The sequence below is a fragment of the Leuresthes tenuis genome, unplaced genomic scaffold (genome assembly GCF_036924035.1).
Source record: "Leuresthes tenuis unplaced genomic scaffold, fLeuTen1.0.hap1 SCAF_9, whole genome shotgun sequence".
Taxonomy (NCBI): domain Eukaryota; kingdom Metazoa; phylum Chordata; class Actinopteri; order Atheriniformes; family Atherinopsidae; genus Leuresthes; species Leuresthes tenuis.
Genome location: NW_027325363.1, coordinates 21,080,390 through 21,101,881, shown reverse-complemented (window position 1 = coordinate 21,101,881; position 21,492 = coordinate 21,080,390). Strand labels below are relative to the sequence as shown.

The 21,492-nt window shown below is 41.9% G+C and overlaps 2 protein-coding genes across 3 annotated transcripts in view; both read left to right on the top strand.

Moving 5' to 3' along the window:
* Window positions 1-110: 110 nt before the first annotated feature.
* Window positions 111-21,492, top strand: part of rps25 (ribosomal protein S25) — a 37,674-nt gene continuing 16,292 nt past the window's right edge. Inside the window, exons 1-5 of one of the 2 annotated variants that reach the window (XM_072392802.1) lie at window positions 111-179; window positions 901-990; window positions 1,077-1,260; window positions 2,510-2,608; window positions 2,700-2,762. In XM_072392802.1, the coding sequence (XP_072248903.1) occupies window positions 177-179; window positions 901-990; window positions 1,077-1,260; window positions 2,510-2,604 (372 nt within the window). In that variant the 5' untranslated portion in view covers window positions 111-176 and the 3' untranslated portion in view covers window positions 2,605-2,608; window positions 2,700-2,762. Of the gene's footprint in view, window positions 180-900; window positions 991-1,076; window positions 1,261-2,509; window positions 2,609-2,699; window positions 2,763-21,492 lie in introns of those variants that run through there. The other variant, XM_072392803.1, reaches the window with a different exon arrangement.
* sgcg (sarcoglycan, gamma) lies at window positions 6,339-20,857 on the top strand. Its single transcript, XM_072392800.1, has 8 exons — window positions 6,339-6,870; window positions 11,672-11,866; window positions 12,389-12,493; window positions 15,537-15,624; window positions 16,424-16,543; window positions 18,170-18,242; window positions 18,464-18,587; window positions 19,428-20,857. Exons 2-8 carry the CDS (start codon window positions 11,672-11,674, stop codon window positions 19,593-19,595), a joined length of 873 nt encoding a protein of 290 aa, XP_072248901.1. The 5' UTR covers window positions 6,339-6,870; the 3' UTR covers window positions 19,596-20,857.

The following is a 21,492-nucleotide window of genomic DNA, read 5'->3' as shown; positions in this document are numbered from 1 at the left end:
GTGTTTGTGAAGTAGTTCTCCGGTGCTACATTGATTAAAAAAAATTAAGACAGGCTACGAAATAGGAGAGAACTCAAACTCCCATAATTCATTATGTCATTTCCGCATATACAGGTTGTCTAAGGGGTTTTTGCACGGGTGAACTTCCTTTCGCTCCGACATCTTGACGAGGAAACATGGTGAGGACAGTTATTCCACATTTTGTGTGGCAAAGTGAACCTCTCTCGTTTTGCATTTGATTAAAAGGGGTCATAATCATTCTTGAAACTATTCAGAAAGAATGCGGTTTCCCTATTCCGACAAGAGAGTGTGAAGAAAGCCACCAATCGCTATATTTTGCGGAGTTAGCATCTAGCTTGGTAGCTAGTCTGCTAATTCTACCATGCTTTCAGCTCTGCTAGCAGACACGAAGCCAACACAAAGTAGTTACCAGTAGTTGCTCATTATTCATAACCATACCCGCTAATACTGAAATAATAGTGATGACAGTAAATACTTATAGCAGTTTCCGCTCATGATCACGATCATAAGACGTTCTATCGATGATTTCCAGTTGGAAAAAAAGACTAGGCCGTCCCATGCCGGTGCAACACCAGATTCTGTGACGGATCACACTTTGTGGCTTGATTATTTACTGGCAATGTTTTCATCTTGAGTTTTGTACTGGATCCTTGTTCCTAGATAAGTAGCTGCTGTATTGTCAAAGACCTACCGTTTGTAGTTCCTTATGTCAGATATATAGCCTGTCATCTTAGGAGATGTATTAAATGGTCTTTCCATTTCTTTTAACATAACTCAGATGTATCGCCATCCATGGTGTGTTCCACCAAGTCACACGTATAGCTCGAGTCTGAGCAGGAGTCAGTGTAAAGTGCTATAATGTGTGTCTTCTGTTTCCAGCCTCCTAAGCAGGATAAGAAGAAGGACAGTGGGAAGTCCAAGAAGGACAAGGACCCAGTCAACAAGTCAGGAGGCAAAGCCAAGAAGAAGGTATGCAGCAGTTAATATCCATCCGACCCTTTACGCTAAGCACTTGCAAGGTTTTTGCCTAAAAAAATGTTTTTGATTGTGAGCAGAAGTGGTCCAAGGGAAAAGTGAGGGATAAGCTCAACAACCTGGTCCTCTTCGACAAGGCCACCTACGACAAGTTGTACAAAGAAGTTCCCAACTACAAGCTCATCACCCCCGCTGTTGTGTCAGAAAGGCTGAAGATCCGTGGCTCTCTGGCCAGGAACGCCCTCCAGGAACTGCTCGCCAAAGGTGAACCACACGTCATTAGTTTAAGGTCTTAAATTAAACGTGTTTAATTGGATGAAATGAAACGGGCCGGCATCGAAATGTGTTGCACCTGTGCATTTTCGCATGTTTGTTTTTCCAATAGTTATTTTTGAAAGTGGGAAACTGAGGTGTCTGCGTGATTTATTCCCCAGAATAAATAAATCCCCAGAGGTCTGTTTCCCCCAAACAGACCTCATTTTAAGCTTTAAATGGACTTTTCTCAACTCAGAGAAAGCTTGTTCAACAGAATGCGTACGTCTTGTATTAAGTGCAGAAGTGGAGATGATTGTGGGTCCAACTTTACAAAATGGCAACGGTAGCATCTTTTGCCTCAAATGTTGGGACGCTACATTGAGCAAATGTGCCCCTTAGTGTAAATGTAAATGCATCTAGGTCAGACTGGTTCTGCAGCATTTCATCGTGTGCTCCAAAATGACACTATCGCGCGGGTAATCTGCGGCATAGCTACTTTTTTATTTCTTTTGAGATCATTTAGCCTCTCCTATTTTTAAATATTTAAAATCCAACGTGTTTGATGAAAGCAGGCGGCACAGTAGAACTGCTGTTTCTAAACTAAATAAATGAAGCATGTCCTTGCCTCACATCACCAAGTGGTTATTTGGTGTGATTGTCTCTGTGATGCTAAAAAGTGATGAATCACGGTACTCATTTCTTCTTTGTTAATGCCCTGTGAGAGCATACAGGGCTCCAGCTTGCATTTCAAATCAATCAAAGTACTTTATTAATCCTGCAAGGGGAAATTCTTTTGATGCAGCAGTAAGCACACATAAACCAAGTTGTACTATAGACAAGAAAAATAGAGAATAAGACTAAGATATATATATATATATATATATATATATATATATATACATAATATAAAAATGAATATGTATTCACAGAATAAAGTAATTGTGATTATGAAACTAAACCGATATGATTGGTGCAAACCAATATTTAACTGTGCAAGTCAATAATTCAATGCCTATTAAATGTTCCAAGAATAAATGAGAATTTTGCATCATTTCAAAACAACTGCATGAAACCTGACTGCATTGGTTGTGAAGCCATTCAGACGGTTTTATTTCTATCTCTGCTTGAAAACCAAGGTGTTTTGAGACTTGTTTTCCTGTCTTTGTTGTGTTGTCTGACAGGGAAACGGCCGCATTAATGAATATAGATTTAAACAAGATTGCGCTGACTGTGGATTGTCCCGTTTTTTTTCTTCTAGGCATGATCAAACTGGTGTCCAAACACAGAGCACAGCTGATTTACACACGTAACACCAAGGGTGGAGATGAGGAGGCAGCAGCAGAGAAAGCATAATCAGGTACAGCTAAAGACTTTCCCTACATCATGTTCTCAGCTCTGCACCCTGATCAGCTTTTTTTAAATACATTTCTTTTTTTCCCTCCTTGCAGGTTCTCCTGTGTCTCCTGTGAGCTGTTTGTAATGAAAGGTGTAATAAAAGTGTAAAGACAAAACGCGAGCCTTGTCCTTAATTTGTGTGCTGTTCATGTTTCATATACATGTATCCGTTGAGGAGAGATGTGAAATGTAAGTTAATTACTTTGACAGTGTGCAGAGACGACCCTAATCAGTAAATGTACACGGAGTTATGCACCACGTCACACTGCCCAGAGTCATGAAGTCAGGAAATGAGTCCTCTAAAAGTTTATGCAGATGTGGTTGTTTTTCTACGGTGGCCGACAAGGGGTCAAACTAACGACGCCTGCTCAATACGTCTCAGCAACATAGCCTCAGGCATGCTGCAGCCACTGATGTCAAACTACTACCATGGCAACGTCAAGCTCATCTGGAACTGTGTCATACGTTGTCACATTTGGTTATAAAGCGTTCACACAGACAGCAAAAAAGCGAACGGCCACTTGCAAAGTGTGTGGTATCAGGATAAATGATGAAAATGTCCCCGATTTTTGACCCTGAATGAGGCATTTTCGGTGACAGGTCACCCAAAACGGGGACTGTCCCCGGAAATCGGGGATGTCTGGTCACCTTAAGTAAAAGTCACATTACCGTCCCCGCTGTATTTTCTTGCACTGTTGTGGTTCAGTCAGCTGTTGTCTCTCTCCATCCTGTGTCTGAGCTGTTACACTGAGAGCGCCCCCTGCAGGTTTGGAGCACGATCGTTTTTCGTTTGCAGCACGTTTGATGATGGTGATGCATGCGTCTGTTTTTTGCAGCACTTTTTTTTCATTTGCACCACTTTCCTCGTTTTGTACCTCGTTTAGACTTGTGTTTGAGTTTGATTTTGCATCGTTTCTGTACTTGAAGCTGTTTTCTCGAGCTGAGACCTATTGAGCAGTTGCCGTTATTTAATCAAAACGTCATGTAAGAGTGAAGTAAACATTTAATGATCAGTGTCCACTAAAAATGACCCCAAATGGATGCACAAAATAAGCACTTCTGCTGTTGGATGCACACACACGTCATTTAACGCAATCTGATGCTGGTCCTGATGACGGCGTTCACCTCTCTACTGTGAAACATTACCATGCAGTGAATTTAAAATCCTGACTCCTCTGATGTTGCTTTCAGGGTTAAGATGGATCGTTTCTAACTTGGCTTGAGAGATTAATCATTCAAGTTCTCCATTTGTCTTTTTAAAAGCCGCCGGCAGCGAAATGGTATGAGATATTGATAAGGGTGCCTTGAAATAAAGAAGCTGTCTTTACTGTCAAACATGCGCTCGGGGCACCAGATACACGGGAGCTTTGTGATGGATGCCGTAAGCCGTCTCTTTGTCACCACACAGCACCACCTCTAGCTGCAAGTGCGAAACAAAGTGCGGGGTTCACGCCACCCAACATGCGGCTGTGCATCAGCCTGAGAGAAAACAACCTCAGAGCTGTTTGTCTTCACTGATGGCCCCGCGACTGGCTTTCTAAACACACTCTTCATCACCTCAGAAGGATTCTTAGTGTTATTCTAAGGTTAGCTTCTTGTTCAGGTGGAAGTTTTTTTAGCCGAACTGCAAATGGTGTATTATTTTGTGAACGAAGAGGCAATTGTTTCCTCACTTTAACAGTTCTGTCGGAGGCAGAGTGGGGGGGTGTGCTGCTGCTTCACATTCATATTCAGATACAGTGTTGAGTTCCTGTTGGCTTTTTTTGTTTGTTTACAGTCTGCAGAGGGAACCTGCCCGTGTGGCTCAGAAAATTACTTTTCACACGGACACTACTAAAATCTTGGCTTTCGCAATCAGCGCACAGGTTTTCTAAATGTAATATATTCATGAATGCATCGCATGTAGACAGTTGTTTGTCATTTGCACGAGTAGAACGTGGGTTGCCTCTGATGAAATGTACACCACCAGACTTCATAAAAAAGGTGCAGTCAAACTCAATGGCATGAAAATGCCCTGCAGTCGTCCACATGAAAACAGGATGTTAAAAAAACTACAATACATGACAAGAGTAGCTGGAAGGACACTAATAAAGTGCATCGAGTTAAACATGCGGGAGTGGGGGGACTTGGAAAAAAGCCAGAAAAGCTGAAATGTAAGAAATTAAATTAATGAAAGCCAAATTCCAATTAGCTGCCTCGGTTTCATGTGCCCGGTTTTCTGCGTGCTGTTCATGGTAAACACTTCAAAAAGAATAAAGTCATCGTTAACATGAGCAACACCTGTGATTTTTCCTGCTGTGGCGAGAGGGTTCAGTAAGAACAAAATGGCCTGCTTTTTCTTTTTCTAAGCCCTTTGCCTTTACCACGCTGGAAAACAGTGGGGAAGTGGAATTAAGGGTAGAAAGTGGGATAAATTCTTGTTTTGTGGTGGTCATAGGTGGGAAGATGGAGGAGTGCGAAGATGAGGAATGAAAGTAAGACAACTGAGATGATAATTAAGGGTCAAAATAGTGTAATCCCTGTATTATTGAATGGTGCCACTCTAGAGCAGGCAGTAGGCTGCAGTAGCTCGGGACATTTTGTGTCTTTTTTGGCATCTTCTTGAGCATTTCTGTTCAGCTTTTTTCCTGTGCGAGCACAGATTTCTGAAACTTTTCTCTTTTTTGGAAGCTGTGCTGCTGGAAGGATTTCTGCTGGTAACGCTGTGAACTGTGATCTGTTATGATGCATAACCATGGCAACTGGAAAGTTGCTAGCCTGTTGGAGCAGCTAAGTGAGCTTTCCAAAAGCCCAAGTAATGCCTGAAATAAGACCTCAAATCCAGATGACTTGAAGGGGAGACGTCTAGGATACACAGCAGGAAGAAAATAGAGGGGGAAGAAAGTGAAGGAGGGTTCATTTCTTTCCCTGATCATCATGGGAAGTGTGATATCACTGGCAAATAAAATGGACAAGCTTGGACCCTGATGAGAACACAGCAGGAAGTTCAGGGAGGTAATATTATTTTTCCATTGAGACATGGCTGCAGGAATAACTCCAACACCTCTCTACTCAGCTTTAAGGCTCTACAGGCAGACAGAGACTGCAGACAGAGAGATAACAGGGAAGGAGGAGGATTACAGTGCCTGTTAACAACAGATAGTGGAATCCTGGACATGCTGCTGTAGACCAGATGTTGAACCATACACTCATCAGCTAAATTGTTGCCACTCTACAGGAACACCCCAACCTACTGATGGTGACCCCGTTCTGCCACACCTTCCCCTCTACTACACTTCAACATTCTACGTGTCCGTATGACGATTTATGTTCTATTTTGTTATCTATCCATAACAATAGCATGTCTTTGATAATAATGAATTCTGCAGCAATATAATAACCTTTGGGGATTAATAAAGTGTTTTTGAATTTGTGTTGAATAGTTTAAGTGTTATAATTGATTTACACCTACTAGTATTCAAACAAGAGCATTCACAGACAAAATACATGTAAATATTGCATGACTTACTAGGTCACCTATTTAAAAAAAAAAACTCTTTTGGTGTTTAATGGTAGAATTTGGATGGGAAATGTTTGTACCTCATAATCCATCTATATAATTCAAATATTCTTGCAGTTACTGGTGGCTTTTTATGAAGTCTGGCAAAGACGTGTTAAGGTACTGCATATTTAAGTGGCCACTTTTTTGTGCCTGCTGCCTGTCTCTTGCTCCTGTCTGACTAACCACCTGGCAGAAGTGTTTGAGATACCAGCTACGCTTCATGTTCAGAGCCACGACTGTAGTCTCATATGAGCCCACACTGCATCAAGCCCTGAGTTGGGCAGTGAAAGTGACTCAGTGCATGACAAACATCTGCCTCTGTTCAGTATGGATGGTTCTCTGTGTGTCTGTGTGTGTGTGTTTGTAATAGGGAAACTGAACCTCTGCCTTCTCCCCCTCCCTCCTTCTCTGTCTCTCTCACTTACTCTGTTGATAATGTTCAAACGTGTGGAGTACGGCTCAGAAGGCAGAAGGAGTCGGAGTGGGCATGCTGGGGAGTGGGAGCGCCGTCTTGTGGCGATCAGCCATTGCACTTCCAGCGCCAGATTTATGGCACGCAGCTGTTGAGCGGCTGACAGACGTGTGAGGAGCCCAGGCGCTGCTGCCTCTCAAGCTGCCTCACCAGTTCGAGCTGTGCTTGCTGTTGCTTTGGAAAGAGGGCTGCTGCGTCTGAACACACAAGGGTGAGTAGTTTGCCTTTCCTTTCAGTAATATTCATTTAGTCATCTGTGTCTCCCACTGCCTCGTCTCGAGATAAACTTTCAGGGCAACCTTTCACCTACTGTCCAAGTTTTCAGTTTTTGTCCTCCTTTGTGTTTTATATTGTACTGTGATTACTTTCCAATCCTTTCAGAGGGTGCTTGGGATTCGGAAAATATGCTTTAAGTCAGCCAGCTGTCAGCAGTTTTTACCATACATGGCCAACAGTACTGAAATACACGAACAACCACAAAAGAACTGCACAGAAATGTTGTGTTTGTGTGTTATGATTAACGCTGCTGTCTTATCATTGTCCATTAGTTGAAACTCGATAAGTCAAGTACGTTTGTTTCCTCTAGTGCTCTCTTAAATTTAGTTCACACTGCTGTGTCCTATTTTTAGACGTTAAGGCATCACAGCAGAGTGGAGACATGAGGTCGGCCACTTACTTTGCAGACAGAAAGAAACTCCAACCCGGTGCTCAGAGTCCCTCTGAGTATTTCCCTGTGAACGTCCTTTGCCTAAACTAATTTTGAGCTCTTTTAACTGGCTGAAACTTCTGGCGTGCCATCAGCTCAAGCTGATTACATTACAACCTGGCCATGTGGATTATAAGTGAGCCGTTAACCCGTCCTGTTGGGCTCTCATCCCGGGGCCAGAGACGGAAAACAGGCAGGGGGCATCACTTGTTAGAGGTCAGGGTGCCTCAGGGTAAACAGCCCAGCTAACTGTGCTGAACCAGTTTCCTTTCATCTTCACAGGTTGTGTGGAGCTTTCTTTCCTTCGAGCTGTCTCTTTTTATGGTGTCATGTCAAGATTTAGAATCCTATCTAAAACAACCAGATATCAGTGGCAAGGAAGCTTGAAAACTAAAGGCAAGAGCCTGAAAGTGAATATTCCTGTTAGAACATCCCATACATTGAGCATTCCTGGCACTTGGGCTGTGAAGTTGTCCAGGCAGTGTTTATTTGGGTTGCCATGGAAGGATCCGTCTGTGGCTGAAGGGCAGACAGTAAGACTGAAACTGGAGCCGAAGATCTGGCCTCAAAGCTGCCTCCTGCTCGCACTGCTGCAGAGGTACTGAGGCCTCTTAATGTGTTTGTTTCAAGTAATTAGACCGGGTTACAGCAAATTCATTAACATCATAATGAACAAAGCAAGAGCTCTTTCATGCTGACTGCTCACTTGCTCAAAGTGCATGAGTTGATCTACATGTTAGCACACAAATGTCTGTGCACGTTAAGAGGTGCAGTGTGGGGATATTGGAAGTGGTTTAATTGAAACCAACAGTCTTTTTCCTCTTTCAAGCCTCAGTGGAGGACGCCCTTGAAAAAAAACAAAAAAAAAAACAACAACACACAAACATTAAAACTAGAATGAATTCGCTTTCACACATTCAGCAGAGTTAAGCCATGTTCTTAAAAGTTGTTGTTGCTCAGCTGCAGGGCTGAGATTCAGTGTCTCATTGTAACTCACCCTTACACATCTGATTAATAAATATAAATGAGGTGAGATATAGGCAAGAAAAATGAGCATTTCCACAATAACTTATTCCTTATCAAGCTTCACTCTCCTCTGCCCCTGTGGAGATATCACAGTCATTTTTCCCTCCTATTTGCAGGCAACATTTATTTGTTTGCTTGTGAAATAGAGGCTATTCATCACAGCCAGGCTTGCAGGCCATGTGACAGATTTGGTCACAGAAACTCTCTCGGCCTTTTATTTCATCACGCCTGCTCTCAGTGACGAGCCGCGCGCCTTCTTCTCCTGGACCTCAGAGGTCTCAGAGCGCAGCGGCGAGCTCCTTTGCTTTTATCCATCACCCCTTGGAGTGCGGGTGGATTGGCATATACCTTCATTATTCACAGAAACATATTTTAGACTATTTATGCAGTTTGCGGATTCTGTTAGTTTCCGTCTCCTGTCTGCATCATCATCGGCCCACATGAGATGCAGCAGGGGAAGGTGCTCAGCTCAACATCTGTTCATGCCAAAGAAGAATTGCCCTTCGGTTTGAGAAATGTCTCCTTTAACATGATGGAAAACACCCTTTCTGGGATGCAACATCTGGGATGTCTATACATCTGTATGTAAATCAGTCTTGCCTCTCCAGCCTGAGTCCTGTCAAGTTCACAAAACACTGCTGAGACAAGAAGGGTACATGTTTGCACACTTTTTCTACAAGATTTAGACCTCGTGGCTCTAAAGAACTAATGAAAATCTGGAGCAGTTTTGTCTCCGTGCTTCTGTTTGTTCTGGGCATTTTGTTGACTTATGATTGTCTAAAACTGACAACATTTACTTAATTTTCTTGAGGCTTTCTCCTGAGAAACGACATCATTCTCTGCAGCCTGCTTCTGGTTATTAACACTGATTATTCAACAGAAAGTGACACCACTTCTTTCTTTGCAGCCCTACACTGTGCTTTTCTTGTCATTGTGAAATCTTCCCTGTTCCCAAGGTTGCCTGTCGTCCCTGTTTCAGATGGTCCTAATGTGCTAACCGGAGGGCTTGCTCACAGGTTCTGCTGTTCGAGCTCATTCTGCCCTCACGGAAAACACAGAAAACAACTCTTGTGCCATAACTTATAATACTGGCTGCTTTTTGAAATAGGCTGACATTCATCAGCAAGGTTTTAGTCACTGATAGCCTGCTGCTGCGTCACCAGAAAGTACTGCCTCTGCCCTTTAATAAGTGGCATTTTTCTTTGCCTTTTTAGAGAAACTCCTGGAAATTATGTCAAGCTTTCCACTGGCACAATGATCCAGATATTCCCCTCGTCTGAGCTCTGGAATCATAAATCATAGACTGCACACTGTGTGAGCAAGGCATTATGTGAAGGTGCCATTAAGCAGGTTATATTCATGAAAAAAAGGTGTATCAGGCAGGCAGCCTTAGGCAGCGTCTACTTGGAGGCTGCATTAACTCTCAACTCAGTGTCAGCAATGACAAGCCACCAAACAACGTTATTGATTAACTGAAAAGAAACCTATGACCACAAACGAATAAAAGCTCTAATCTCATGCATCTTTTGTATTACAGTATCATTGGTCACATTTTACTGATGTCTGATTTTGTTCTCCTAAATGCCAGCATTCATTCTAATGATGGTGGCAGATTTATGGAATGACTCCTCTATATAACCCTAGATGGGAAAAATTAAAATAAAAATAGACAAATTGCGAACAAACATCAGATATAGTAACTGACTAAATGAAAAGTCCTATTTGGAACTGGCAAATGGTTTTCTGGAAATATGTGTAAGTATGCTATTAATCCCTATGATTGTGCACTTAAATCTGCTACAATCAACAGCAAAAGCTATTTGTTGCCTAAATACGTCATGCACCTCACTCTGGCCTCGCAGAAAAATATGCCTTCTTTGGTCTCTAATTCTGTAGATGTTCCTGTGATTTATTGATGCGACTGAGCTGAGGCTCCTTAATGTTCTTTGTGTTTAAGATGATTACAAAGCAAGTCTGATGAATGCTGCAGTTTGCACAGTTTTTCTTTGGAATAAATTAAGTGAGATTTAAATCATTTAAATTCTTTTGTACTTCTGTTTTCATCTCTTTTACTCTGCTCTTGCAAACCAATCAAATTTTGTTGATGTTATCAATATTTTTATTATCAGAGCCCATATTCTGATCATTTTATATGTTCGTGATTTGATCATAGTGGTCTTCTTGAGCCTGTTTACGTGCTTCTTTAATTTTTCTTATACTGTGCATTGCTGAAGCGCCTCTTGTTATCTTTTGCTTAAAATCCTCCACTTCAGCTTCTTTGTCTTTAAGACCCCCTCCTGGCCAACTGGTCAAAAGTGAGATAAGCACCTTTTCTTCCATAAAACCCATATAGATCATTCACAAGAAAAATGTGATCTAAATGTGACTTTTCGAGAAGAGTCTTCTGTGGGAGGGAATAATTCCCTTTTAGGTGTTTTTGTAACTTTTCAGAACTTCTAAATGCACAAAATACTCTAAAACACACAACAAGTAAGGGGGGGAAATGGTAAAAAAAAAATCAATTATATTGCAGCAGTTGCACTAATCTTTACAAAGACTTTTAACAATTCTCAAGATTTGATCTGCAAACAACTAACTGTGCTATGATCAATGGCAAGATCACCCATCAGCCATTCCGTCTCGTTTCATAGTAAGAAAAGAAAAAGGAAGTTTGAATTGTAAAATGAAACCATGAACTGCTGAATGGTTTATCTGTATGTATTTTCAGTCAAAATCAACAACTCTTTTAACACTTCATGAAGTTCTCAAATATCTTTAAGGAACCAAGCTACTGCTGACAATAAAATCAGACTGCTAGCAAACTCAGCAAGCTGAGCTGTAACAACACCAGTCACAGATTATTGTTACTGACGTTATTGTGTTAGCAGGGCAAAACATGGGGGAAGTGCTGTCTGTGTTGGTATCAAAAGACCCCGACTGATGACCGGATGAAGAACATGTTTTTTTTTTTGCAGAAAAAGGGTCCAGCTAGTGAGTTTGAAATATGTCTCTCAAGAATAGCAAGAGACCAAATACAGAGTTCAAATTATACCAAATTATACTTATTCATCTGCAAGAGTCTAAGTAAACAACAGCTTCACTGAAGGGATTTGAAAGGTTTAACCAGTTGACCAACGCGTGTAAAAAGCTATTTTCCATGGCCTCCTCGCTCTGATCCCTGACCACACTCATTTTGTGGAATGCCATGTCCAATCTCACTGAAAAGCACCTGTTTCTATTGCCTGCATACCTGTCAGCTAGTGTTGTGCTCAACCAACAGATGGTACGAGAGCAGTATGTCACCACCACCCAGGGCAGCAGCTCACCCAGGTCGGTGCCTGACCACGTCTACAAGATCGGCATCTATGGCTGGAGGAAGCGTTGCCTCTACCTGTTTGTGCTGCTGCTCATCGTCATTCTGGTGGTCAACTTTGCCCTCACCATCTGGATCCTCCGGGTGATGTGGTTCAATACGGTATGTGTGGCTCACGTAGAAAATAGCATGGTCAGACGGATCTTTGGCCTTGTTCTTTTTTCTTTTTGTCTTTAGTATAAACAATATATGATCTATATCATCGCTATACTACACTAACAAAGTGTAGCAATAAGAAGCTTATTGTTGTTGCAGTCGTAACGATGGTATTATCCATCATCAGCTGGAACTTGGTGTTTAAACAGGACGTTGCATCTGTTATTTCAGCTTCCTGTCTCAAGTCCAGATGGCAACTGTGGATTTATGCAAAAACAAAGATGCAACAAAACAAGCCAACAATCACAGATACACATATGTTGACACAATATCTAGTGAAGAGCTTACATAGGAGCCCAATGCAACTATTTTATAGTATGATAGTCTTAAATGCGACAAGGATCATTACTACATGCATATTTATGGCCTGAAGACAAAGCCGTTCGTTTATTTTCAGGTGAATCATTGATGTTAAACCTTTTATCTTTGAATCTTTATCAAGAATCCATAATTTTGTGTCTTGTCTAGGAGGGGATGGGACTCCTACAAGTACATTCTGATGGGGTCAAGCTGGAGGAGGGCGAATCGGAGTTTCTTTTCCCCGTCTATGCTGAGGAAATCCACTCCAGAGAAGTAGGATAATCAAAAACACTTTATTTTCCTCTCTCTACAGTATCCCTTGCTGTCTCATACTTTTTTACCAGAGACCTCTACCCTCTGTTTCCCAGTTAGCTCTCAAACAGCTGTTTGCTCCAGTGTAACTCGACAGCCTGGCCGTTGTAATGTCTTGTCGCTTACCAAACTTAGAAATTGCGTGCAAGTTGGATATGTGCAGATGGTATGTGTTTTTATCATCTTAATCTAATTCCTTGCAAACATTCAAGCAGTTTTTTCGAAAAGCTTGTTCTGTACCCTCCTTTTTTTGGGAGAGATGTGTCAGAACAAACTGGATTTGGCGGTCTCACACAGTGCGCATGGTGGAGCGCTCAGCTCCCCATGAGCCTACCTCAGGGATATTTGTGGTGGGGAGTAGTTTATGGTCTGCAGCAGATGGGAACACTTTGCTGCAGTTGTTTATATGTTATGGCTTTTCTTGCACACAGCAGCAATTTTAAAAGGCATTTTATCTTTATTTCTTGGCCCTCATTAAATAGGCAATGGATTACTCATTTATGGATGGACATATGCTGTAATGCATTATATAGCTCTCTTATGAGAATTAACTAAACCTGTCAATTTCAATTTTGTTGCCCGAAGTATTCTTCATAAACATGCCTTATAACTAAACAGGAACAGAGGTGATTCATTGCTGGGCTGCCATATTCCAACATTTTATGAAAGCATGTGTTTCTTTATCTTTTGATACAGACCCGATTATTTTCCACTTAATTTTTTTGTTTTGTGAAATTATAAACGGCCCAATTCACTGCATTAGAATCTCATTCAGTCAAATTATGAGTGCAAAATGATTGTACTCATATCTAGCCTATTCATAAAAAGTTGCCTAGCTAGGGAAACCAGAGAATTGCACTGAATCATCAGTTTAATTCAATCCCCAGCCTTGAGCATGAACAGGGCTGCGGGCAACAGTGGAGAGGAAAAACTCCCCCTTAACAGGGAGAGACCTCCAGCAGAACAGGAAGGGTAGCATCTGCCATAACCTGCTGGAAGGGCAAGAGAACAGCACAGTTACACAAATAAACACAACACCAAGACACTGACACCTGCTATGGGAAAAAATGAAACAGAAAGGGAGGCAAAGTTAATGACAACAATAATGTAACATATACATGGAGGGTAAAGAGTAAAGGTGCTCAGTCCATCACTGTAAGTCCTTCAGCAGTCTAGGCCTGCAGCAGCGTAACTAAAGGAATAGTTGGCTTTAGATTTAACCTCAATCTTAATCAGATTATGTTTGAAGACTCACTAAGTATGTTAACATAATGCTAAAAAAAAAACTATTGTGACCAAAATCTGACTTTTTAAAAATGTTTGTCCAACCAAAATCAGAAATCTTTAGACAGCTTTTGTCAGATAGCTAAGCACGACAGAAATCGGGACTGAAAAGTAGCCCAATAAGACTATATATCAACTAAAGAATTTCCAGACTGTCACTCTGCTCTAATAAAATCCTGCTGTTAAAACTACAGTGGCACCTTACAAAATCACTGTTCGAGTAACGTAAAGACAACATCTGTGCAGTGAATTTAACTATACTTACATGTACAATGATCTGCTACAAGCTCGACTCACCTGTGCCTGTTACCATACTGATTGTTTTAAGAGTTTATAAGCAGAAGGTCGTAGCTGTACTGGCCTTTTGATTATGATAAAATATCCTTGTGTGGCAACTGGTGAGCCATAAAAGTCATAAAAGTATGAACCTCGACAAGCCCCTGTGTAAGACAGAGGATCCAGAGTACCATCTTACACAGACTATAGCCTTAATTTAACAGTGATTTTGTCTTGTTAGTGTACTCTTCCATCAGGATGTTAGATAATAATGAGCAGTCATCAGTTAACATTAAGTCAATTTTAATGTCAATCTAATACACAACATAACTGAACAAAACATAAAGAAGGCATCCTTCGTGTTGGAGGCTCTTCTGGACCCTGTAGTATTGATCATGCAAAGAGGAATGCTGCAAAAGCTGCTTCACAAGTTGGACAACAATACACACCCTCTTCCCAACACAGTGATCAAACAATCGAGCATGCTCAGTCAGAGGCTTCTTCAGGTTGATTGCAACAAAGAGCAGTGCTGGAGGTCATTCCTGTCCACAGCAATAGATCCACACTATTACTTTTTTTTTACAATGACTAATGACTAATAAGTAGCGATTACTGATTCTTCATGCTGCAAAATAAATTTCCATTCTGGGAACTAATAAAGCATACAGGAAAATTCTCGATGATCTAAGAGACAAAACAGCTGTTCATTCCAGCTAAAATAATTTGTGTCAACCCAGACATTCTCATTGTTTATCTCTTTATTATTTATCTTTATGTCCATCCATCCTTTCAGCCATTTTCTATAACCCGCTTAATCCAACTCAGGGTCGCAGGGGGCTATCCCAGCTGTCATTGGGCGAGAGGTGGGGTACACCCTGGACAGGCCGCCAGTCCATCACAGGGCTCTTTCAAATGTGTTTGCCATAATTGAGGCAGAATGCAAGTACTTTATTGAACTTTAATTATTTAAAGACTTAATTATCATTAAGTGCCATAATACCAACTGAGTAAGGATGAGCTAGTGCTAAATGCTAAACTACCACACAGATAGGCATGCTAGCATTAGCTGAGGGTGCTCTGTGGGGCATCTCTATCATAGCACAGAACTAAAGATGTACGGAGAAACATTCCTCCAGTTATTTGAGAAATGCTGTTGTCAGGAAGAGGGAAAGGACAGCTGAGGCCGATGGGTAATTCATTAGTTTTCCAAACTTTGATCATAACCAAACCTGACTTCAGTAAAACGACAGACATTGGCCTTTAATAAGCTGTTCGAGTGTTTCATCCTGGACCAACCAGTCTATCAACAGTGATGCAAACAGAGCCACTCTTTGTGTCCAAGTTTTAAACACAATATTGTGTGATCAAACCCATTTCAATTTTTGCCATCTATCTGCTGCAGATTCAAGCTGATGTGGCAGTTTTGTTTTTCTCCCCCCCACAGGATTCCTCACTTGTAGCACGTTCATCGGAAAATGTTTCCCTTAATGCCCGCGATGAGAATGGTGATGTTAGAGGAAGGATATCTGTGGGTAAGGATTCACATGTCCACACAGACACATACAGCGCTCACGCCTCACATCCATTTGATGTATGAGGGCGACAGTAAAGACATTCATATTCTTGTCCTGTGGGCATTTCTCATCCCTCATTAGGAGTGACAAGAGGCCATCTTTCAATTTAAAATCTCCTAAATTTCCATTTAAAACCCATCACACGCAGCATTCCTTTTTTCTGTCCACACTTCTGGATCTTTCTGTCTTACACCGAGGGCCCGAGGCCTGTGGGAGGTCGTATGTGCACATCTTTTATAGCTCACCAATGGCCACGCTAGGGTATTTTGTCATAATTAAAAGGCCAGCAAATGACCTAACTAATTACTGTGTTCCACAGTGCCATTATGTGTCCTTGATCATTAAGCTGTAAAAAGCGCAGCCGGCATGCTCTCGGCCCTCTGAGCATAAAACTGAAATGCTTGTTAGGGTACACTGCGTGTTGGTTCACAGCTGTAGGTACAGATGTGGGTATCTCAAAGAGGCATCTACCGGTTGTAAATCTGTGTGCAGATGTAGTGAAGGGCAAAGTGAAACAGCCTTACACGAGGTTATTTTCTCATTTCCCTCCTGAATTTACACAAACTAATCCATGCAGTTCTCCTCAGCGGGTGTCTGTTTGTTCACCTTTTATACACAATACGGCTGCAAACTGTGAAAGCGTCACATATTTCTTTCAGCACTTAAAAAGACTCACAGGGAGAGGAAGATTATGTATTTTCAGATTTATGTGTGTATTACTGCCAACCCCCTTCAGGTATTTTTGCTGTTGTTGCAGGTCCAAAAGAGGCTCAGGGACACACGCAAAATCTGCTCATTAACTCCCACAATGGCAACATGCTGTTCAGTGCAGATGGCGACCAGACTGTGATCGGACCAGACAAACTACGAGTCACAGGTATACCAGCGCAGGCTACGTGCTGTTACCTTGGATACGGTGCACACCTGTTGGCGTGGGGTTGTGTTGGGAACATTTTGGAAAAAGATAACACTGACATCAGACGTGAAATCAACAGTAGTCTGGTTTGAAGGCAGATACCTGAGCAACTATCCAGAAGCCAAGGACAAAGACTAATGCAGTCATTTTCATGGTCATTTGTTCAGAGCATGGCTGTCTCTCAAGAAGACAGACAGTACATATACAGCTCCACTCAGAAGCTGATGGCCACTCATCATGGAAATGAATGCTGAAGGAAACATTTGGCTTTCTGTGATGTCTTTGAGCTGTTCTTCGTATTTAGTACAGAAAAAGATATATTTGCATAAATTTTCTTCTTTTTATTTGTCTGTATATTTTTTTCGAGCACAGATTAGACTTTTAAACACTCGTTTTCTTTGTGGTGCCCACTTTGTGAAGAATCAGAACCTCAGAGTTAACCTGCTTCATCCAGTCGACAGTCAGCTTTGATCTTGTTGCGCCCATCTTGTGTTATAGAGTTAGTTTAGCTTCAGAATCAGAGGTAGTCCTCCTTCTTCATTACTCCGTCGGCTTGAAGGTTTTGTGCTTAAAGTAGGGTATTCTTTCTTGGAGAGTAGCCTGTCACTGCTTGATGATATAACGCTCACTTTTCAGTAAAAAGTGACACGAGTGCTCCAGAGATTTCCAACTCAGATTTTTGCCTTTGTGGTTCCTCAGTTGTTCCTGACAAACCAAACAAATTTCCTCTGAGCTGAGGGTGGCACTTTTGGTCTTCATCCAGATGTTGTGGCAGCCCCCTTCCAATAACTTGTATGTCTGTACGGTTGTGTCGCTGGTTTTTAAATCTGCGGTTGTTCCTTGGACTGAGAGCTATTTGAGAACACTTGTCTGACTTTTTGCCAAAATAGTCCTAATTCGTTGGGTTAAAGAACATTAAAGAATGCGACAGGCTATATCACAGTCTCACATAGTACATCACATTACACAGCAAGGAGCTGAAGGGTAAATATTTTCACACATTTCTGTCCTGCATTCCGAGTCAGTGTTGGTGGTTTGAGCCACTGACCGCTCACTGTGACGACTGATTAATGCTAAACAGAGAGTCAGCTGATAGCCTCACATCGCCTGCGATCAGTTTGATATGCAGAGTGCAGCCGGCCACAGCGGTCGAAGAGCTGCTTTCTCAAATTCTCCAACCAAACATGCAAAACACATAGTTTGTGTTTCTTTCATACTCAGCCTTCATCTTCACTCTTTGTCTGGTGTTACTGGGTTTACCAAAGTCAAAGCGAGCAGCCAGCTCATCTTTCCTTTTTAAAAAGACATTTACAGCCATGTTAGCAGATCTCTGAGACTGTACGTTGGCTGCGAATTGCTGTGAGCGAGAGGATCATCAAAATCAGCAGCAGTAAATCCTTCAAAATTTGATGCCCATCCAATGCTAAACAGCACAGAGGTAAAAATCACAGTATTTCAGTCAAGGGCAGATGAGAAATGAAAAGTGTTACGCATAGGTGTGTAAAAGCTACACCTTCAGACTGCAGTGGGCAAAACAACAAAGCATATGTTGACTGAGCCTCGTGTCTGCGTCTGTTTGTCCGTCAGGTCCAGAGGGAGCTCTGTTCCAGCATTCAGTGGAGGTGCCACAGCTGAAGTCGGAGCTTTTCAAAGACCTGCGGTGAGCACCTCAGCTGTCTCTTATTTCACTGGACGTGTCATCCAGGTCATGTGGAAGCAACAGTCAAGCAGCAAATCTTTCCTCCCAGTGAACACGTTTGCATTAACACCTGCTGAAAAACTGTTTAAGCTCATCCAGCACACTTTAGTCTCATTCTGTAACATCATTCTGGATTCTGGAGCACACAGATAGGTTTCTAAAGCTGAGATGTGTTTCTGTAGGTTGGAGTGCCCCACCCGCTCTCTGACAATGGACGCACCAAGAGGAGTTCACATCAAAGCCCTGGCTGGAAACATTGAAGCAGCTTCTACCATGGACGTTATCCTGCAGTCAAGTACGGGGCTGGTAAGAACCCCACTTCACACTGCCGCATGCCATCGTCAGGCTCCTTCTTTCTTTAGATCACCCAGGGAATATCTGCAGTATGCTCCTACCGGAAAACATGGAAGGAGTGATCTCTGCCGGTCACACTTTGGAGCTCTGGTGCAAGAACTTAGCTCTTCACTGAACACTTATGTCCAAAATACTCAAGAGATTGTCTTCAGAGAGCTTGTTTCACCTACTTATGCTATACTATATTTTGGTATATCTGTGCACTTCCAGCAACATTATTCTGTATTTATGAAATTAGATTATTATCTAGCCATTAAAATAACAGTGAGATCCCCATCTACAGGCTACAGTGAGTTCAGTGTCTTCAGACTTGACCAAACATCGGTGTGGGCTCTGTTGTGGTGCAGGGTTTTTCTTTTCTTTTTTTTCCACGTCTGTAAACAACAAGTTTTGGTAATCGAGTGTGACTGAATCAGGGCTGATTAACTTCTGTGGTGAATTAAGTCTTTACATCACTGGGACTCATCTGACTCTTCTGAACTTATTCACAGTGCATAAAAACATAGATTCAGGGCATAATGCTTCCTCATCTTTCTCTTCTTGCTAGTTGTGAGATAACTGTGCTACATGTTGTACATGATAATATCAAAAGTTGATTAAGTTGTTATGTTCTATGCTTTCTATGCTTTATTTACCAACACATTCTGTTTATTATAACGCCTGAAGTTACCAGCGCCTTGTTTAGTCTGGACATACCCCTGTTGGTAACTCCATACTGTTACAGAATTCAAGTGGCCTCGCTTTAAATGAAATCTTTAATCATCCTCACTCTTCCCGGTCTCCGCCGTGCAGCTGGTGTTGGATGCTGAGACGGTGCGCCTGCCAAACCTGCCCCTGAGCAAGGAAGAGGTTTCTGGAAACACTCAGAGTCTCTACGAGGTCTGCGTCTGTCCCAGCGGGAAGCTCTTCCTTTCCAAGGCCGGAAGGACTTCCACTTGCAGCGATAATCAGGAGTGCTAGATAGACTCTGACAAGGTCAACAGCTTCCCATCTGTCTGAGGACGCATGCTCCAGGAGCAATGAGCACAACTGTTCATACGGAGTGCTTTTTTCTCTCTCTTCTTTTTTAAAATCTTTATAGCACAGTACGTCTGCGATGATCCCACTGGCACATCGGGGCTTGTGAAAATACAAACGCCCGCTGGCATACATGTCTGAGATGTCTTGAAATACAATGTTTTTCAGTTGCATTTATGGACTTCCGACCATTCAAGCTGAAACTAATTGGCTCTCAGTTGTAAATTTGCCTGCATCAGAGCTTTGTAGAAAATATTTTACACACACAGTATCATGGCTGGGCAATGAGGAGCTGGTAACAGCTTACATCCTATGCAATATTATCTTGTGGTGCAATAAATGAAATGAAAAACATTTCGAGGACTTGGACAATTGGAAATGGCAATCTCCTAAATCGGGCCAGAATTTTATCAACAATATTTATTTGGGGTTTATGCAAGCCTCACTGGCTCCAAGCCCTTGGCATGTGATGTTTTTTGTTTTAGTGTTTAGCATGTTTAGCTTTATCGAACCTTTAGGGACACAAAGGAAAGGGAGGTGTATCCGACCACTGCAAGTCAGATACAAGGCAAGCTCATTCTTGTTTTTGCTTAAACTGAAACAAAGGTTTTAGATATAAAACACCACGTGAAACAGGTGGTTCAGTCTCACGTGGTGACTGTTCTTTCCAGTTTGTAAGTCTACGTTTGTGTGGCCGTGTTATGTTGGAGCCCTTGATAATCGTGTGCAAACGTTTGTTTTGTAGTTACTGCTGCCGTACAAAGAAAACGTAACCTTTGACCTCAGCGACATGGAGGCAAAACTAAAAAACGTTTTACTAAAGAAACCCTTTGTTACGTGAGCAAAAAATTAATTGTTTCAAAAATCACTTGTTCCTTTTATATCAGATTGACTTAGCTTTGTTTTCATCTAACACGAGCATAGCATTTGCCTTAAAGAGTGACTTTCTCTGTTAACTGCATCTGAAACCACGACGTTTTTAAATAATTGTTATTGTGAGTTTTACGTTATCGCCGTTTTTAGCAAATTCCTTACGTTGTGCTGTTGTAATGTCGGTGTAACGGTCAGCAAAAAGGTGATGTGGTGTTCTCACCTCACCTCAGGTCAGGTCTCTGGTGTGTGTAACGTGTGTTTGTTCATTTTGTACGTTGAATAAACTTTGTGTTATGCTTCTAGTGTGTCGGTGCAACTGACACACAACTGTTTTTCTGAGGAGTGCTCTAGTGTTTTCTTATTAAACCCAATGGAGAAAAACGCACCGGAGTCTTTTTTTTTCCATTAGATCACTTAGGATACGTATTTTTAGGTTCCACACATTATTTCCTGCAGTACATTTAATGCATGAGGTGGACACAGTTTTGATCTATGAGTTCTAGTCTCTGATGGCTCTGATGCCCTCTAGTGGAGAAGGTTGCAGTTGCACGAAATGGAGTTTCAGCAGAGAAACCAGCACTTGCCTGGTCATGGCATTTGCCTGCCTCTGAGTCTGACTGACGTCTTATCTTTTATCATTAGGATAATTACGATGATAAAAGTCTAGAAAATATCTAGAAATCTCCATCAAAATTAGCCCTAAATAACATCTTTCCACCACTAAACCTTTTTTCTTAAAACAACAGAGCAGGGTCCTAAAAAAAAAAAAAGTATTACACAAACAGCTTTCAAATATCCATCCATACATTTTCTATACCCGCTTAATCTGTCGGTTGGGTCGCAGTGGGGCTGAAGCCTATCCCAGCAGTCACTGAGCAGGAGGCGGGGTACAGCCTGGACAGGTCACCAGTCCATCACAGGGCCACACAAAGACAAACGAGACAAACAACCACACACACTCACTCCT

What these genes read in the sequence shown, in the direction of transcription:
- sgcg (XM_072392800.1), top strand. Translation starts at nt 11,672, where the DNA reads ATGGTACGAGAGCAGTATGTCACCACCACCCAGGGCAGCAGCTCACCC. An exon ending in AGACAAACTACGAGTCACAG is followed by an intron (nt 16,544 to 18,169) that starts GTATACCAGCGC and finishes TTTGTCCGTCAG; the next exon opens with GTCCAGAGGGAGCTCTGTTC. An exon ending in GAGCTTTTCAAAGACCTGCG is followed by an intron (nt 18,243 to 18,463) that starts GTGAGCACCTCA and finishes GTGTTTCTGTAG; the next exon opens with GTTGGAGTGCCCCACCCGCT.